Source organism: Schistocerca serialis, chromosome 9 (assembly GCF_023864345.2).
Source record: "Schistocerca serialis cubense isolate TAMUIC-IGC-003099 chromosome 9, iqSchSeri2.2, whole genome shotgun sequence".
Lineage (NCBI taxonomy): Eukaryota > Metazoa > Arthropoda > Insecta > Orthoptera > Acrididae > Schistocerca > Schistocerca serialis.
In genome coordinates this window covers 9,177,563-9,197,674 of record NC_064646.1, presented here as the reverse complement: position 1 = coordinate 9,197,674, position 20,112 = coordinate 9,177,563, and the positions used below count along the sequence as shown (strand labels likewise).

Here is a 20,112-nt window from a genome sequence, read left to right as displayed (position 1 = left end):
CACCCAATCCACGAACGGAGAAAATCTCCAAACCGGCCAGTAATCGAACCCAGGCCCACTGCATAGGAGGCAAGCATGTTACCACTCAGCTAAGCAGGTGGACTTTCGCAATAATGGATGGCTATGGACGCAGCATGGCTCAATATTTCTGCTGGAGCTTCCAGTGACTTGTTGAGTCCCTGACACATCGAGCTGCTGCACTATGCCAGGGAAAAGGAGGTCTGCCATGATATTAGGAGGTATCCAGTGACTTTAGGTGTGACCTCAATATATATGTGCTTTATATTGAGATAGTCCGCTTACCTGTTGTTTTGTTGCACTTGGTTTTGAAGAATCTTGAAGGCTCGTCTCTCTCTGAACTGGAATAATATACTGAGCACTAACAGCAACTAGGAGTGATTCAAATGATGTAAACTGACACAAAATGGGTTTTAAAGGTGCTTCATCTGAATATATTTGCACTGTAGTACAGTTGGTGACCAATTCCGGTTTCACAATTCACAGTACACACAGTAAATGGAAGTGCATCTCCTTCTTTGTAATCTTATAAAGTAGGAGAATCACTGTAGGACAGTCCTACACTCGTACTCTCTGCTGGAAATATCACTTTGCCACGAAGAAAAATGATCCTAATCCTACTCCTAATGATCCAAATCCCCAAGACACCATCCAAATTGAACCCTGCCTGGAACAGTTCCGTCCTCCGTCGCAGTGGGACCCACCTCCTCTTCCTCAAAATCACCCTCTCCAAACCTTCCAGGAATTTCTGACTTCCAGCCTTGCATCTCAGTCCTTCTTAAAAAAAACCTTAATCCTACTCCCAACATCACAACTGCTGAAGCCCAGGCTATCCGTGATCTGAAGGCTGACCGATCCATCGTCATTCTTCCGGCGGACAAGGGTTCCACGACCGTGGTACTTGATCTTCGGGAGTATGTGGCTGAGGGACTGTGTCAGCTTTCAGACAACACCACATACAAAGTTTGCCAAGGTAACCCCATTCCCCATGTCCAGGCGGAGCTTCAAGGAATCCTCAGAACCTTAGGCCCCCTGCAAAACCTTTCACCTGACTCCATCAACCTCCTGACCCCACCGACACCCCGCACCCCTACCTTCTACCTTCTTCCTAAAATCCACAAACCCAATCCTCCCGGCCGCCCCATTGTAGCTGGTTACCAAGCCCCCACAGAACGTATCTCTGCCTACGTAGATCAACACCTTCAACCCATTACATGCAGTCTCCCATCCTTCATCAAAGACACCAACCACTTTCTCGAACACCTGGAATCCTTACCCAATGTGTTACCCCCGGAAACCATCCTTGTAACCATTGATGCCACTTCCTTACACACAAATATTCCGCACGTCCAGGGCCTCACTGCGATGGAGCATTTCCTTTCACGCCGATCACCTGCCACCCTACCTAAAACCTCTTTCCTCATCACCTTAGCCAGCTTAATCCTGACCCACAACTTCGCCACTTTTGAAGGCCAGACATTACCAACAATTAAAGGGAACAGCCATGGGTACCAGGATGGCCCCCTCATACGCCAACCTATTCGAGGGTCACTTAGAGGAAGCCTTCTTGGTTACCCAGGCCTGCCAACCCAAAGTTTGGTACAGATTTATTGATGACATCTTCATGATCTGGACTCACAGTGAAGAAGAACTCCAGAATTTCCTCTCCAACCTCAACTCCTTTGGTTCCATCAGATTCACCTGGTCCTACTCCAAATCCCATGCGACTTTCCTTGACGTTGACCTCCACCTGTCCAGTGGCCAGCTTCACACGTCCGTCCACATCAAACCCACCAACAAGCAACAGTACCTCCATTATGACAGCTGCCACCCATTCCACATCAATCGGTCCCTTCCCTACAGCCTAGTCTTCATGGCAAACGAATCTGCTCCAGTCCAGAATTCCTGAACCATTACACCAACAAACTGACAACAGCTTTCGCATCCCGCAACTACCCTCCCGACCTGGTACAGAAGCAAATAACCAGAGCCACTTCCTCATCCCCTCAAATCCAGAATCCCCCACAGAAGAACCACAAAAGTGCCCCACTTGTGACAGGATACTTTCCAGGACTGGACCAGACTCTGAATGTGGCTCTCCAGCAGGGATACGACTTCCTCAAATCCTGCCCTGAAATGAGATCCATCCTTCATGAAATCCTCCCCACTCCACCAAGAGTGTCTTTCCGCCGTCCACCTAACCTTCATAACCTGTTAGTTCATCCCTATGAAATCCCCAAACCACCTTCCCTACCCTCTGGCTCCTATCCTTGTAACCGCCCCCCGGTGTAAAACCTGTCCCATGCACCCTTCTACCACCACCTACTCCAGTCCTGTAACCCGGAAGGTGTACACGCTCAAAGGCAGAGCCACATGTGAAAGCACCCACGTGATTTACCAACTGACCTGCCTACACTGTGATGCATTCTATGTGAGAATGACCAGCAACAAACTGTCCATTCGCATGAATGGACACAGGCAGACAGTGTTTGTTGGTAATGAGGATCACCCTGTGGCTAAACATGCCTTGGTGCATGGCCAGCACATCTTGGCACAGTGTTACACCGTCCGGGTTATCTGGATACTTCCCACTGATACCAACCTATACCCGAACTCCGGAGATGGGAACTTGCTCTTCAATATATCCTCTCTTCCCGTTACCCACCAGGCCTCAATCTCCGCTAATTTCAAGTTGCCGCCACTCATACCTCACCTGTCATTCAACATCATCTTTGCCTCTGCACTTCTGCCTCGACTGACATCTCTGCCCAAACTCTTTGTCTTTAAATATGTTTGCTTGTGTCTGTATATGTGTGGATGGATATGTGTGTGTGTGCGAGTGTATACCCGTCCTTTTTTCCCCCTAAGGTAAGTCTTTCCGCTCCTGGGATTGGAATGACTCCTTACCCTCTCCCTTAAAACCCACTTCCGTTCGTCTTTCCCTTTCCTTCCCTCTTTCCTGATGAGGCAACAGTTTGTTGCAAAAGCTTGAATTTTGTGTGTATGTATGTGTCTGTTTGTGTTTCTATCGACCTGCCAGCGCTTTCGTATGGTAAGTCACATCATCTTTGTGTTTAAACAAAGATCCTCATCAGGAAAGAGGGAAGGAGAGGGAAAGACGAAAGGAAGTTGGTTTTAAGGGAGAGGGTAAGGAGTCATTCCAATCCCGGGAGCGGAAAGACTTACCTTAGGGGGGAAAAAAGGACGGGTACACACGCGCGTTCACACACACACACACACACACACACACACACACACACATATATCCATCCACACATATACAGACTAAAATATCAATGAAATCAAACAAGGGAAAATCCAGCTGCCAGAGACTGTGGTCGTGTGTGTGTGTGTGTGTGTGTGTGTGTGTGTGTGTGTGTGTGTGTGTGAGGGACAGAGAGAGAGAGAGAGTTGTTTATTTTTCACAAATGCCTTGCTAGCCACTGTCCTTTTCATTATACCGTTAAAATATCAATGAATCAATAGCAGCAGCAGCGGCAGCTGACCACTTCTGCCACGCCACAGCCTACAGTTTATTTGACATAATATGATGTATTTATTCTTTAAGCTTTTCATCTGATGATGGCATTCTGCCAAAATGCATTGTCCATTTGAAAAATGAAATTGCAATCTGACATACAATTTTTTGTATAAATTATTTTAAATCAGTGATGAGAATGGAATGTTGTTGTTTGTGTCTACTGTGACAGCAGTTACTCATTAAAATGACAGACACACATTTGTATACACCTACACAGGGTGATGGAGTAAAATCATAACTATAGGAGTAGCACTTCAAAATGGCACATCACTGAAATCAGCTGATTATATGAGACAAATTACAGTGATTGTGTTACAACCAAGTTGGAAAATTGAATTGGCCTTGTAATTATTTTGTAATTTGATATGAAAAAAATTATTGACTTTATATCTTTAATTGCAGAGACTGCTTAAGATACTATTCTTTTTTCAGATCAAAAACAGCCATCCCACGCACAGCCTATATCGAGTGTTAGCCTGGCACAGGAATTGTTGCTTCATCAGCCCCACCTACATTCACACCAGCACCACAGTCAGCCATCTCCAGCTCCTCCATTGTTCATGCCACACATCGGACTACCAGGTGGCAAGGTACCACAGCAGACTCTAGCAGTGGGTCATGTGGGAGAAGCAGCTGCTACTGCTGCCTTGCTTGTGGCACAACAGCAACAGCAGCAGCAGCAGCAGCAACAACAACAACAACAGCAACAGCAGCAGCAACAAACTCCTGCCAGCCCGCGGCCTGCTTCGTCCACAACACCCGCTCAGCAGCAGCAAATACCAGTCATTGGTGAGCAAACATACCTAGTATTACAACATAATGTAATTGGATAGATAAAAATAATCTGCACACCAAGCAGCAGCAGGAGAACATACACATAAAAAAAAAGATTTTACATATGCAAGCTTTTAGAGCGAGTAGCTCCTTCTTCTGGCAGAAGGGTTTGAGGAGGAAGGAAGAGGGGTAAATGAAAAGGACTGGAGATGTTTAGTAAAGGGGTAGAGTTAGGAAAAGTCATACAGGACTCCAGGTCATGGGAGGGTACTGGACGGGATGTGAAGGAAGGAAGGAACCAATGACTCCGAAAGCTTGCGTATGTAAAATCTTTTTTTACGAGGGTGAGTCAAATGAAAACCTTAAATATTTTTTTAAATATTATTTATTCTGCAGAAGTGGTACAAAGCTGTATCACTTTTCAACATAATCTCCCCCACGCTCAATGCAAGTCCTCCAGTGCTTACAATGTACATAAATTCCTTTAGAAAAAAAATTCTTTTGGTAGTCCGCGCAACCACTCATGCACCGCGTGGCATACCTCTTCATCAGAACGGAATTTCTTTCCTCCCATGGCATCTTTGAGTGGTCCAAACATATGGTAATCACTTGGGGCAAGGTCTGGTGAGTATGGTGGATGAGGAAAACACTCAAAATGCAGGTCTGTGATTGTTGCAACTGTTGTACGGGCAGTATGGGGCCTTGCATTGTCATGTTGCAAAAGGACACCTGCTGACAGCAACCCACATCGCTTTGATTTGATTGCAGGCTGCAGATGAATTTTTAGGAGATCTGTGTATGATGCACTGGTGACAGTGGTCCCTCTAGGCATGTAATGCTCCAAAATGACGCCTTTTTCATCCCAACAGAGAGTCAGCATAACTACCCTGCTGATGGTTCTGTTCGAAACTCCTTTGGTTTTGGTGATGAGGAATGGCGCCATTCCTTGCTCGCTCTCTTCATTTTTGGTTGGTGGAAGTGGACCCAGGTTTCATCCCCAGTAAATATTCTTGCAAGGAAGCCATCACCTTCTCGTTCAAAGTGCCATAGAAGTTCTTCACAAGCATCAATACGTCGTTCTCTCATTTCAGGAGTCAGCTGCTGTGGCACCCATCTTGCAGACAGTTTGTGTTACTGGAGCACATCATGCACAATGTGGTGTGCTGACTCATGACTAATCTGTAAACATGCTGTAATGTCATTCGGTGTCACTCGACGGTTTTCTTTCACTATGGCTTCAACTGCTGCAATGTTCTGTGGAGTCACAACTCGTTGTGCCTGACCTGGACGAGGAGCATCTTCCTTTGAAGTCACACCATTTGCAAACTCCCTACTCCATTCGTAGACTTGCTGCTGTGACAAATATGCATCATCATACTCAACCTTCATTCGTTGATGAATTTCAATAGGTTTCACACCTTCATTACGCAAAAACCGAATAACAGAACGCTGTTGTTCCCTGGTGCATGTCACAAGTGGGGCAGCCATCTTTATACTGATACTGCGATGGTATGCTGCCACCTGCTGGCCATTCTGCACGCTGTTTGTAGCACACTTACCAACTTACAGGATAACGGCGCAATATTTCGATTTGTTATAACAAGTTTAAGGTTTTCATTTGACTCACCCTTGTATGTGTGTGTTCTCCTGTTGCCACTTGGTGAGTAGACTTTTTATCTATCCAGTTACATTATACTGTTAAAAATTGATTATTCTCTAGTTCTACAACAGCTCTTTTAACACAATAGACAGCACAAGTTTCACTGAACATAAACAAATTAGTTCTGTATGGTTGAACTCCATGGCTGTGGATTGATGTAGTTAAACAGATAAAAAATGAATCACTTTTTGTGCAGGTTTACTTGTGTCAAGGTATGTTTTAGGCTTTCACCCATCTTCGTTACACCATCAATAAAAACAGTATATTGATGAAAATACAAATGTATTTGTCAACTGAAGATGAGTGTAAGTTTGAACAGCATCTTGGGATAAAAAAGCTATTCTAAAAGTGGCTGGTTCCTGTATTTATTCAAGTAATGTAAAAAAATAACTACATGGATTTTATTATGGCATTTGTCAAAAGATACTGATTTACCAACAGGAGATCAGTGTGACACACATATGCTCTCCCCTAAACCGCCACCACACATATAGTCAAATACACAAATAGGAAGTCAGACACTACCATGACACAGCAGTACATGTTAGAAAATGTCATTGGTCTGCACATAAAATTACACTAAACGAGTGCTTTTAGTTTGTTGCTGCTAATATTTTTGCTTTGTGACCAAAGGGGAGAGATGTACTTTTAGTTTGTTGCCGCTGAGGTGTTTTCTTTATGACCAAATCAGAATGATAATTTTTACAGATCATAAACTTTCTTTGTAAATGGAGATGCAACTTTTCCAAAATCTTTGGTGTATTACTATGATTCTGTATAAAATAATGTCAGGAATGTTCTACACGATCTACAACCAAGATCCATGTACTTATTACTTGGTGACAGATTAAGACACTTTGTACAACCTGACAGATTCACTTGCTCCTGATTCATAGATTTCTTTTTACAGGACAGATCACAAATGGTTGGAGAAATCTGTACTATTAAAGGGTCAGGCATAGGTGACTTGTGATCCAAATCTCTGAATAATCCCATTTCCTCCACCACTTCTATCTCTCTGTGATCAATTAGATTTGTGTGTGTAGCTGTACATAGGCAATGTTAAGTTTGCCTTTTCCTTATTAATAGATGAACTTTCCTTTCATAAATAAAAACCCGCTCAAATTAAATTGCTGCAAAGTTTAGAGGTTTACTTGCCACTTGCCAAGAAACATCACATTCCAACTCTACTGAAGAAAGATGAAAAATGCAGGAGAATGGTGTTTCAATTGAGTGGTTGGTCTTTGATTTGTATTGTGAATTTTGTGAGACACTTTGAAACGGAAAGAGTATTATGACAGCTACCACTCTAACTCTATTTCTAATACAGTTGTGTTGGAAGCCGTACCAGGCAGATGATAACTTACTTTGATGTGACAGCAGGTCTGGTGCCTGGACCCCCCACACTGGCTCTCTCCCCGGGTGGAGACCACGTGACTGCCGTGTATTCTGACCTGCAAGCCACGGCATCTGCAACCCCACAGCCCCCCCTCCCAAAGAAGAGGCGCCTTAATGAGGATGGCCTGCTTGTGAAACAAGAGCCAGGTAATATATAAAGTGCTGAACTTTTCTTACTAATGTCTTACTTTATCTCTGACATGATAAGAAATCTTACTACATTTGCCAGTAGGCCACTTAAGAAGTCTTCTGCTGCAATGCTGTCATGTCCTAAATATTGTTGTAGCTTGGTGCTGTATTGCACTGTTTGATTCATTATCTGTGTATGAATTTCATCTGATATCCATCTGTGTTGCTGTTTGACACCTATTGCTGCTTCAGTTGTCAGTTATCTTTCACTAAATGTGTAAAAATTATGCTGCTGCATATCCCTGTATTTTATAACTCATCAGTTGCCAGTGTTTAACTGAGTTATGATTAAAACTGAGCAGATATTGTGACTTTTTTCTCTTATTTTGTAACTGTAATTGATTCATTCCAAGCAGGTCATTCATTTTTTGCCATCTGGTTTGCTAAAATAATGCTTTTAATTTCTCATGAAATCTATTTCTCCTTTAATTCCTTGGAAGTGCAGTGGAATCCTTGAAGTAATACTAGGTTTTAGTTTATAATAGAGGGAAACATTCCACATGGGAAAAATATATCTAAAAACAAAGATGATGTAACTTACCAAACAAAGCGTTGGCATGTTGATACACACACACAAAATTCAAGCTTTCGCAACCAACGGTTGCTTCGTCAGGAAAGAGAGAAGCAGAGGGAAAGACGAAAGGATGTGGGTTTTAAGGGAGAGGGTAAGGAGACATTCCAATCCCGGGAGCGGAAAGACTTACCTTAGGGGGAAAAAAAGGACAGGTATACACTCGCGCGCGCGCACACACACACACACACACACACACACATACATCCACACCTATACAGACACAAGCAGACATTTTAGTTTTAGCTTCATTACTCAGAAAGTTTAAAGAGGAGATAAAAACTTCATATCAGTTATAAGAAAGCAGAACATCTACAGTAAAAAATATTTTTTACACTGCAATGCTTTACTAGACATGGCCCTATGGTACAAACAGTTTCCTTGATTTCTGCTCACAAGTGAGCTAATATGGCCTGTCACCTGTGGATATCCAAAGAACAACATAATCTGGAAAGTAAATACATGAAATTATTCTACACAAAGCAGTCAGAGCATAGTGATATGCATACAGCATCAGGTTTTAAGCAAGATTATGCAACTTCTTTTAAGGCCACAATTTCTTAACGTGATTATCCAGTTATCTCAAAGTGCATACAACTTTTGTGCCTCCATGTTGAATGTATATAAAGCCAGCTGCCACCTTGGTACTTCAAAACAAGTGTGCTGTGAATCAGTGTCATATTTCACCTTTGCCTTATCTCACCTCAATCAATAAAAGAAACATAACACTGTATTTCACACATTCTCTTCAGTATCTTTTTTTGGTCAGCTATTGGGTACACATCTTACTCACAGCTAGTCAACAAAATGTTACAGGTTAATTTAATCAGAGATAATTCCTTCCTAGCTCAGCAGGTGGAGTGTTCCCAAGGGGTTAACAATCAACATCAATAACTTCAATTTGATTTGTATAATAAACCCTTTTCTTGCCATTCATAGTTCCAATTAAGTTATCAAACTATATAATTTGCAGTCACAAATTGGAAAAAAGAAATACTGATTAAAAAAGTGAAATAGTGATACAAGCATAAATGATGTTAAGTGTGATTAACAGTCCACAAAAACAAAACTTTGATTTCAAAGCTATGAAAGTAGTAGAAAAACAATGGACAGTTAAACAATAGCAGTGCGGGTTCTATAATGGTTGAGAAAAGTCTTAATAAGTTTCGAATTGAAGAAATCTGCTCCTGATTAAACTGAAGAACTCTGCTCCCAATTATTGCATGCGGTGTGATGTGTAAAGTAAATTCTGTGCACACACTTATTGCCTGTGATTCCATTTATGAACTGAATGACAAGCCTGCTGTTTTATCTATTTCTATTTTTCCCGTAGAGATATATTGTCCTTTCTATAAACCTAGTTTTTGTTTTTTTTTCATTACAGCTGACACAATTTTTATGCTTCCACTTTCTCGAGCTACGTTCATTGTCTCGTAACTTTTATTATTTAGTTTGTCCATCCTCTTTCCTCAATGTTTTTCATCATCTAACCATTAAAATCAGTCAGTGACCACAGTGTAATATGATTTGCATTCCTTTTGTTTGTCACTCTTTATTCATTTAGTCATTCATTCATTCATTCATTCATTCATTCATTCATTCACTCATTATGTTCTGTGAATCTCATCAAAAGGAAGGGCATTCAGAGAAGTACACTGAATTGAGCACTAACTTATTTGATAGATAAAAAAGTAACTTTTTTAGCTCAGTAGATGCTGGTTATTGCTCACTATGCTAACCATAAAATTCTGTGTTAAACTTATTGTGTTTTCCAACGGTATTTATTAATTCTTTTGTTTGAGAAGCAGTAAAATATCTCACAGAGAAACTGCCTAACATACAGAAACAAACAACTAAAGAGGTAGTAAATAATTCATTTTATTTGACATGATGATTGGAACAAAATATCAAATGACAAAACAATATTTGGATCCACTCACCATTTGCTTTGTTATTAGGAAATGAAACAAGGCAGTTCATCAAACAAATTATAGACTGCAGTGGAATATCTAGCTGTTAGAATTTTCAGAGTTCTTTCATTGGGAATAAAGAGGAAATAGGAATAAAAAAGGGTGGCATTTGTCGATTTACAAGGGAAAGGAAATGTCAGTCAAAATCTGGATCAAGACAAACAGAGACAAAAAGTGAAGAAACCAGTGAGTCTTCAACGTTTGTCAGTTTATGTAAGTCCAAAATTAAGAAAGAAGAATTTGAAATCAAACAGTGGAAAGTCCAGGATGGAATAATGACAGTATTATGAAAAGGATAGTTGCTACTCACCATATAGTGGAGCTGCTGAGTTGCAGACAGGCACAACAAAAAGTGTGTCTGACAAAGCTTTTGTCCAGACCAGCCTTCATCAGACCGGAATAAAACACACACACACACACACACACACACACACACACACACACACACACACACACTTGTGTCATTGTGAAGATAAGAGTATAATAATTTCTGCACACACAGAGGGATTCACAGAATCATTCTTCCCCTGCTCCACCCAGAAATGGAATGAGAAGAAACCCGAAGAACTGGTACATGGGACGTGCCTTCTGCCATACACCTCGCTGTGGTTTGCAGAGAAAAACAAAGATGCTGTAGCTTACCAAATGAAAAAGCATTGGTATGTTGATAGAGAAAATAAAAAACACACAAACACACACACAAATTTCAAGCTGTGTGTGTGTGTGTGTGTGTGTGTGTGTGTGTGTGTATACCTGTCCCTTTTTCCCCCAAGGTAAATCTTTCCGCTCCCGGGATTGGAATGACTCCTTACCCTCTCCCTTAAAACCCACATCCTTTCTTCTTTCCCTCTCCTTCCTTCTTTCCTGACGAAGCAACTGTTGGTTGCGAAAGCTTGAATTTTGCTTCATCAGGAAGGAGGGAAGGAGATGGAAAGACGAAAGGAAGTGGATTTTAAGGGAGAGGGTAAGGAGTCATTTCAATCCCGGGAGCGGAAAGACTTACCTTAGGGGGAAAAAAGGACGGGTATACACTCGCGCGCACACACACACACACATATCCATCCACACATATACAGACACGAGCAGACATATTTAAAGACAAAGAGTTTGCCTCATCAGGAAAGAGGGAAGCAGAGGGAAAGACGAAAGGATGTGGGTTTTAAGGTAGAGGGTCAGGAGTCATTCCAATCCCGGGAGCGGAAAGATTTACCTTGGGGGGAAAAAGGGACAGGTACACACACACACACACACACACACACACACACACACACACACACATACATATCCATCTGCACATATACAGACACAAGCAGACAACTGAGTGTATACCTGTCCCTTTTTCGTTTTATGTGTGTGTGTTTGTGTGTTTTTTATTGTGTCTATCTACCAGCACTTTCCCGTTTGGTAAGTCATGGAGGGAAACATTCCACGTGGGAAAAATATATCTAAAAACAAAGATGATGTGACTTACCAAACGAAAGTGCTGGCATGTCGATAGACACACACAAACAAACACATACATACACACAAAATTCTAGCTTTCACAACCAATGGTTGCTATGTCAGGAAAGAGGGAAGGAGAGGGAAAGACGAAAGGACGTGGGTTTTAAGGCAGAGGGTAAGGAGTCATTCCAATCCTGGGAGCAGAAAGACTGACCTTAGGTGGAAAAAAGGACAGGTATACACTCGCGCACACACACACAATCCATCCGCTCATACAGAAATGTCTGCTTGTGTCTGTGTATGTGCGGATGGATATGTGCGTGTGTGCGAGTGTATACCTGTCCTTTTTTCCCCCTAAGGTAAGTCTTTCCGCTCCCGGGATTGGAATGACTCCTTACCCTCTGCCTTAAAATCCACGTCCTTTCGTCTTTCCCTCTCCTTCCCTCTTCCTGACGAAGCAACCATTGGTTGCGAAAGCTAGAATTTTGTGTGTATGTATGTGTTTGTTTGTGTGTCTATCGACCTGCCAACGCTTTTGTATGGTAAGTCACATCATCTTTGTTTTTAGATATATTTTTCCTGCGTGGAATGTTTCCCTCTATTATTTTGTTTATTTCAGACGAAGGCCTGTTTGGCCAAAAGCTTTGTTTGACATTCTTTTTGTTGTGCCTATCTGTGACTTGACAGTGTCTCGAAAGGAGGGTATAAGATGAACATCAACAAAAGCAAAATGAGGATAATGGAATGTAGTCGAATTAAATCGGGTGATGCTGAGGGAATTAGATTAGGAAATGAGACGCTTAAAGTAGTAAATGTGTTTGCTATTTGGGGAGCAAAATAACTGATGATGTTCGAAGTAGAGAGCATATAAAATGTAGACTGGCAATGGCAAGGAAAGCGTTTCTGAAGAGGATAAATTTGTTAACATCGAGTATAGATTTAAGCGTTAGGAAGTCGTTTCTGAAAGTATTTGTATGGAGTGTAGCCGTTAATAGAAGCTTTTGAAATGTGGTGCTACAGAAGAATGCTGAAGATTAGATGGGTAGATCACATAACTAATGAGGAGGAACTGAATAGAATAGGGGAGAAGAGGAGTTTGTGGCACAATTTGACTAGAAGAAGGGATCGGTTGGTAGGACATGTTCTGAGGCATCAAGGGATCACCAATTTAGTACTGGAGGGCAGCGTGGAGGGTATAAATCGTAGAGGGAGACCAAGAGATGAATACACTAAGCAGATGCAGAAGGATGTAGGCTGCAGTAGGTACTGGGAGATGAAGAAGCTTGCACAGGATAGAGTAGCATGGAGAGCTGCATCAAACCAGTCTCAGGACTGAAGACCACAACAACAACATCTGTGACTCAGCAACTCTGCTATATGGAAAGAAGAATTTGATCATCTCTAAAATTAGGAGACACAATTGCTTGAAAGGTTGTATGTTCAGGAGCTGAAATTGCAGTACTGCCAACACACATAAAAAAGCATGAAAGTTACATTTTAGTCCTCCTTCAGGGAGAAAAGAGGGATACATTGGGTAATATTATGAAGGAGGAGCAGATTTCTCAGACTGTAGGAAGAGAGGGGCCCACCTAGTGTGAGGATGAGTGAGACAAAGCTCATCTGATAGAAATAAAATAGAAAGACAAAAACATTAACGAGTATGTACAATAAGCTTAATTTTATTTGTAAGCTGTTTATAAAATAGTTTGGCAGAGTTTGTTAATATGACACTGCCAATAAATTATGAAAATAGACGTCATTGTAATGATATGACCACACATGTATCCATCACATGTATTCTATTGTTACAACTTGTTGATAGTTTGTTTAATAACTTGGCACTTATTTTTTTCTGTTTCATGGCAAGAAACACTTGAACTACTTAATTGTGCAATGTGTTCCACTTTGTATAAATCTCTAAAGAAAGAATGTAATCTAGAATCCACTGTTTTGTTCACTTTACTTGGTGTCATTAGCCGTAATATTATGTAAATTTTTATCTAATGCTTGAATTCAATTCTGTTTTCTTACTTGTATGATCATTTTATGTTGTTGTTGTTGTGGTCTTCAGTCCTGAGACTGGTTTGATGCAGCTCTCCATGCTACTCTATCCTGTGCAAGCTTCTTCATCTCCCAGTACCTACCGCAACCTACATCCTTCTGAATCTGCTTGGTGTATTCATCTCTTGGTCTCCCTCTACGATTTTTACCCTCCATGCTGCCCTCCAATACTAAATTGGTGATCCCTTGATGCCTCAGAACATGTCCTACCAACAGATCGCTTCTTCTAGTCAAGTTGTGCCACAAACGTCTCTTCTCCCCAATCCTATTCAATACTTCCTCATTAGTTATGTGATCTACCCATCTAATCTTCAGCATTCTTCTGTAGCACCACATTTCAAAAGCTTCTACTCTTCTCTCATCTAAACTATTTATCGTCCATGTTTCACTTCCATAGATGGCTACACTCCATACAAATACTTTCAAAAATGCCTTCCTGACACTTAAATCTATACTCGATGTTAACAAATTTCTCTTCTTCAGAAACGCTTTCCTTGCCATTGCCAGTCTACATTTTATATCCTCTCTACTTCAACCGTCATCAGTTATTTTGCTCCCCAAATAGCAAAACTCCTTTACTACTTTAAGTGTCTCATTTCCTAATCTAATTCCCTCAGCATCATCTGACTTAATTCGACTACATTCCATTATCCTCATTTTGCTTTTGTTGGTGTTCATCTTATATCCTCCTTTCAAGACACTATCCATTCCGTTAAACTGCTCTTCCAAGTCCTTTGCTTTCTCTGACAGAATTACAATGTCATTGGTGAACCTTAAAGTTTTTATTTTTTCTCCATGGATTTTAATACCTACTCCAAATTTTTCTTTTGTTTCCTTCACTGCTTGCTCAATATACAGATTGAATAACATCGGGGAGAGACTACAACCCTGTCTCACTCCCTTCCCAACCACTGCTTCCCTTTCATGTCCCTCGACTCTTATAACTGCCATCTGGTTTCTGTACAAATTGTAAATAGCCTTTTCCTCCCTGTATTTTACCCCTGCCACCTTCAGAATTTGAAAGAGAGTATTCCAGTCAACATTGTCAAAAGCTTTCTCTAAGTCTACAAATGCTAGAAATGTAGGTTTGCCCTTCCTTAATCTAGCTTTTAAGATAAGTCGTAGGGTCAGTATGGCCTCACATGTTCCAACATTTCTACGGAATCCAAACTGATCTTCCCCGAGGTCGGCTTCTACTAGTTTTTCCATTCGTCTGTGAAGAATTCGCGTTAGTATTTTGCAGCTGAGACTTAATTAAACTGACAGTTCGTTAATTTTCACATAAGATAAAGTGCTGTATCTATTGCTATTCATCATAATGAAATTAGTTTCTTTTCTTTCAGAGTTGTCACCAGATTCCAACTCAAATCAAACAACATTTTTGGATGATGAATACAGTTTAGATGTATCTGGAGATTCTGGAATGTACCAGCAATGCATTCGATTCCAACCTTTCCAGCAGACATCTTGGCATATGTTGTGTGATCAGAATCTCAAAGAACTGTAAGTGAAAGTGAAATATTGGTGTTTTGTACCTTACAAAGACTGATTGGTACTATTCTGCAGAGCCAACCAGAATTTGGTTGAGTGCTCCTGTTATTGTGTTTGGTATACTCACCAATGTGTTAGCTATATTGGCTTATTATTATTCCTTATTTAGATATTTTATGTATGAAACATCAATTTCAGTTGTTATCCATGTGTGTATTTACTTACTATTTGCTGAATGTTAACAAAGCTACACACAAAGCAAGTCTTTGAAATTTACTAAACCATTTCATTGTATAATGGCAATTTGAACATTATGCATTATTCATCCATTATGATCATGTTACATTCTGCAGATTGCAAGAAGGCATAGATAACCATAATCTGCCTTCTTGAAAGTGAAGTTAGAAGTAAAAGTTGTGGTTTTTTACTTGTACAGAAATATGAAAATTAGTTGTACCTTCTTTTTAATGAATTGATAAACACCATCTGGATTACTACTTTTATTTACTGACTGCTGGTTCAGTCTGTATTGCAGATCATCTTCAGGTCTGGCACCACAAAGTAAAGTTTGTCCACAGTTGTATAAAACAGACCTGAAAATGATGTGTGATGCAGCTTGAAAGTGGTATTTGGCAAATGAAAATTTGTGCTCAGTACAGTATTTGTTTATTCATTATAAGAAGAGGATCGCAGTTCATAAGACATGTCGTCAGATACAGAGTACCTTCTTTGTGTTAAGTGACTTACTCTGTGATGCATAGTACATTCACATTTGGTTGACAGTCTAAATCAGCAGTGAGAACACATGTGAATGAAGTCCAGTTGCACTGAATCAAAATGTTTGTGTTTGCTAATTTTTTTTGTTGCATTTTCCTTGCATTTACACATTAAGTATCACTACAAAAAATTGCCAAATATTCCTGGGTTTCATTTTATCCCTACTCTCATTCAACATATAACACAAACATGACAACACATGTGAACATATCTTTCACAGTCACTTGTACTCAGTATATGTACATAAGACACAACTCAATATAATGGAAGGAAACATTCCACGTGGAAAAAATTATATATAAAAACAAAGATGAGGTGACTTACCGAACAAAAGCGCTGGCAGGTCGATAGACACACAAACAAACACAAACACACACACAAAACTCAAGCTTTCGCAACAAACTGTTGCCTCATCAGGAAAGAGGGAAGGAGAGGGGAAGACGAAAGGAAGTGGGTTATTGTGCAAGAAGGAAAAAAACCTTTCTGTTTAGGCATCCCTATCTGCCCCTTGAGGTACATCAGCCAACAACATCATATGACACTCTTTCCTTTTAAAAAGTTTCTGTTTCTTCAGTTAGTACTAGGAGGTGTTCATTCATGAGACGTACAGTCTAGGTAAGCAAGGGTCTAGTTGTAGTTTTTGGAAGCTATTTTTAGCCATTGTGACGTAGCATACCCATAATTTTGTTGCACTCAATTACCAAATGAGTAAAGTTACTCTTTCATCCAGGGGTGTAACAACATACCGGGTTGATGCTGATAAGGGTTTTAACTTCTCAAACCCAGATGAAGCCTTTGTGTGTCAGAAAAAGAATCATTTTCAAGTAAGTATGAATTTTTCTTCTCAGAATGCACTTTGTCTGAAAATATTATTGACACAGAATTGTATTATATATATAAAAAAAACTGTCTTTATTGTAGATTACTTGTCATGCACAACTGCAAGGTGATGCCCAGTTTGTGAAGACAGCTGAAGGGCTTAAGAAGATTAGCAGCTTCCACTTGCACTTCTATGGAGTGAAAGTTGAATCTCCATCACAGACAATCAAAGTTGAACAGTCACAGAGTGACAGAAGCAAAAAGCCATTCCACCCTGTGCCGTAAGTTTCTAATATAATGACTAGGTTGGAAAGATCTGTCCATTCTCAAATTGAGTGTCCAAAGTTCACATTATTTTTGCACACAACTTGTTGGTAAATCAGTGTATTTCATAAATATAAAATTTAAATAATTATGTCCTATTAATAATCTGCAGTATGTGCTGCTTCTAGAAAAGTATTCCAACTGACAACTGCAACTTTGCCATGCAATACAGGCAACCACCACAGTATGTTTTGATTATGGTAGTAATACAAATACAGTTAAAGATTAAAACATGAAGGAGAAATACAAGGTGATTATACCCGGTAATTAAAGTTCCAGTTTCAAAAGATTGTAAAAAAAGAACCACTGCTCAGAATTGCATCAAGTTTGAACAGAATATTATCAGAGAAAGGGGAAACATTATGGAAAAAAAAAACCTTAATGAAAATTTTCCCACCAGATGGCGCTTTAAGCATCATAACGTAAACAGGTTTGGCTACAAATGACAGATGAATCACAATACGATGGCTATGGTGTGAGTTGCACATTAAATTTACAATACTGTGCAATGTGCATAACTGAACAAGTTTGGCATTCAACAGTTGTGGTACTCATCAGGTTACCTTCCATTAGGAAAGATTCAAAGAACTGTGACTGATGCCCAAACAACAGGGAACTGATAGGCATCGAGACTAGAAAATAGTGCATCAATAATGGCTAGGCACTAGTCAAAATCCGGATTTGCCAAATAAAACCTACAAAACAAGGACGACTGATTGCTGCGCTCTATAATTTATAAAGTTGTGGTACTGTTAGTTAGATAAGCACATCCAACACTGCAAGGCTGTACTAAATTGGCTAGAAACAATGAAATTGGTTTTTAACTGTCATGGAACTGGAGCAATACATGTTCAGTTTCCTGTCCACCATTTTCTGCCACAATATGACATATTGGAAACAGATTTGAGCATCTCAGGGGTCATGTTCAGTATGCATTGTGTAACGATACATTCAACTCAGCTACGTTTTTAATTAGAAAAGTGAACAGAGCATCTTTCAGATAACCCTAGTACCAGAAGGAACACGGATTAAAATCAGGAATGACATTGGTGCACAAAAGAAACTCATAGCATTTACTAGTGACAGTACAGGTAACAGGACCTGTAGGACCCATCTCCTCAAAAAAACACGGTCCTACAATAAACAATGCTGCCTATCTGTACCACACAGTTACTGTCGCACAGTGAAGCAGTAATGGTGATGTGCGAGCAGGTTTTCTGTTGCGCATGTTCTGCAATTCTTTGTATTGCCATTCATTGTTCACTTCTGTGTGAGCAAGAAGTTCTAGGGTAAATGTCTGTCTTACTGACAGGTCAGCAAGAAGCAACTCCTGAACACTGGTTATTTTGAATGGATAGCAATGCAAGATGTTCCCTTCAGTTTTATGCACCCTGCTCACAGGCAAATCTCAGGCAATTACTGTGCATGGCATGTTCGCACACCACTGCTCAACCTCTTCTGCAATGCTGTGATCACATGTACTTACATCAGATCAATTGTTTTCCTCCCTCTGCCACATTGCACTTCAAATGAAGCTGTGCTTTTGATTTTCATAATCATTTTCTCCAGACCCTTGGCAGGCAACATCTTTTTTATACCCTTCCATGTGTGGAACTTCTGCACACCTACTAGCATACAGTCATCATTCTTATAAAAGAGCTTTAACAACAGCACATGATCCTGCATTGAGACAGTCATTGAAAGCAATCTCAGGTACAAACTGAGGAACAGCCAGATCCTGCTTCTTTTATTTAGAATATTCTGCTACTTCCAGTGTCATGCAGTGGTAAAATTTTGGTTAAATTTTTTGTTGTTTCCACATCATTTGCCCATTCTTTGATAATATTCCATTCAAATCTGATGTTGTGAGCAATGGTTCTTTTTTTACAGCATTTTGAAACTGGAACTTCACTAATAATCATCCTGTATATCAACCGTGTATTTGGCAACACTATATAGATCCAAGTGAAGGAGTATTTTGAAGAATTCCTGAACCCAAACGGAAACAAGGAGGAACAAGCCGAGGAGACAAGAGGAGGAACAGCAAATAGAAAAAGACCTTACATGGGGAGAAGTGGAAGAGGCATTGGGAAAGATGAAGGGAGGGAAGTCACCAGGTCTGGATGAGCTAAGTGTAGAGATGGTGAAAGCAGCAGGAGAGGTGACAATACAATGGCTATATCAAGTAATGAAAATTGTGTGGAGACAGATGACCCCAGAAGACTGGAAGAAGGGAATAATTGTCCCAATTTTTAAGAAGGGAAATAGAAAAGAGTGAAGAACTATCAGGGGATAACATTGATGAGTCATTGTGCAAAGATTTTTGAGAAAATTTTGGAAGCACGAATTCAGGCAAAATTAGAAGGAAGAATGAGAGAAGAGCAACATGGCTTCAGAACAGGAAGGTCCACAGTGGATCTAATTTTTGCTGTAAGACAACTGCAGGAACAGCACTATGAATATGGAATAGATCTACTAATGTCTTTCCTGGTCATTGGAAAAGCATATGATAGTGTATGTAGAAGCAAAGTGTGGAAAGCCGTGGAGAACAGAGGAGTAGCAAAACAGATTATTTGGAGGATAAGGGAAATGTACCATGGAAGTGTGAGCTGTGTGAAAGTGGGAGGAGAGAGATCAGCTTGGATTGAACAGAAGAATGGCTTGAGGCAGGGAAGTGCACTTTCACCATTACTGTTCATTGTAGTGATGGATGATATAATAAGTACAGTAGCACAAGTAATTGGTGAAAGGAATATGAAAGCTATGGTGTTTGCAGATGATCTGATTATTTGGGGGAATAAGGAGGAGGAAGTACAAAAGCAGTTGGACGTACGGGAAGGAACAGTACAAGAATATGGGATGAAATTTAGTATAAGTAAGAGTGAGCTGATTATCACAACAAGAAAGAAGGAGAGAGGAACAACGGGAATAACAATTGGTGGGGAACAATTGAGGAGAGTGGAGAGTTTAAAGTGCCTAGGAAGCCTGATACAGGAAGATGGAAAAAACGACAGAGAAATAAATGAGCAGGGGAGAAAAGCAGAAGCATTTTGGAAGTGTGTCAGAAGCCTGATAT

General features: G+C 40.3%; 1 protein-coding gene across 2 annotated transcripts in view; it reads left to right on the top strand.

The window, feature by feature from the left end:
* LOC126418804 (myelin regulatory factor) overlaps positions 1 to 20,112 on the top strand; it is a 337,499-nt gene that overhangs the window by 236,158 nt on the left and 81,229 nt on the right. For both annotated transcript variants that reach the window (XM_050085740.1, XM_050085741.1), the window contains exons 5-9: positions 3,992 to 4,348; positions 7,374 to 7,538; positions 14,969 to 15,128; positions 16,624 to 16,717; positions 16,815 to 16,993. In XM_050085740.1, coding sequence (XP_049941697.1) covers positions 3,992 to 4,348; positions 7,374 to 7,538; positions 14,969 to 15,128; positions 16,624 to 16,717; positions 16,815 to 16,993 — 955 coding nt within the window. The remainder of the gene's footprint in view (positions 1 to 3,991; positions 4,349 to 7,373; positions 7,539 to 14,968; positions 15,129 to 16,623; positions 16,718 to 16,814; positions 16,994 to 20,112) is intronic.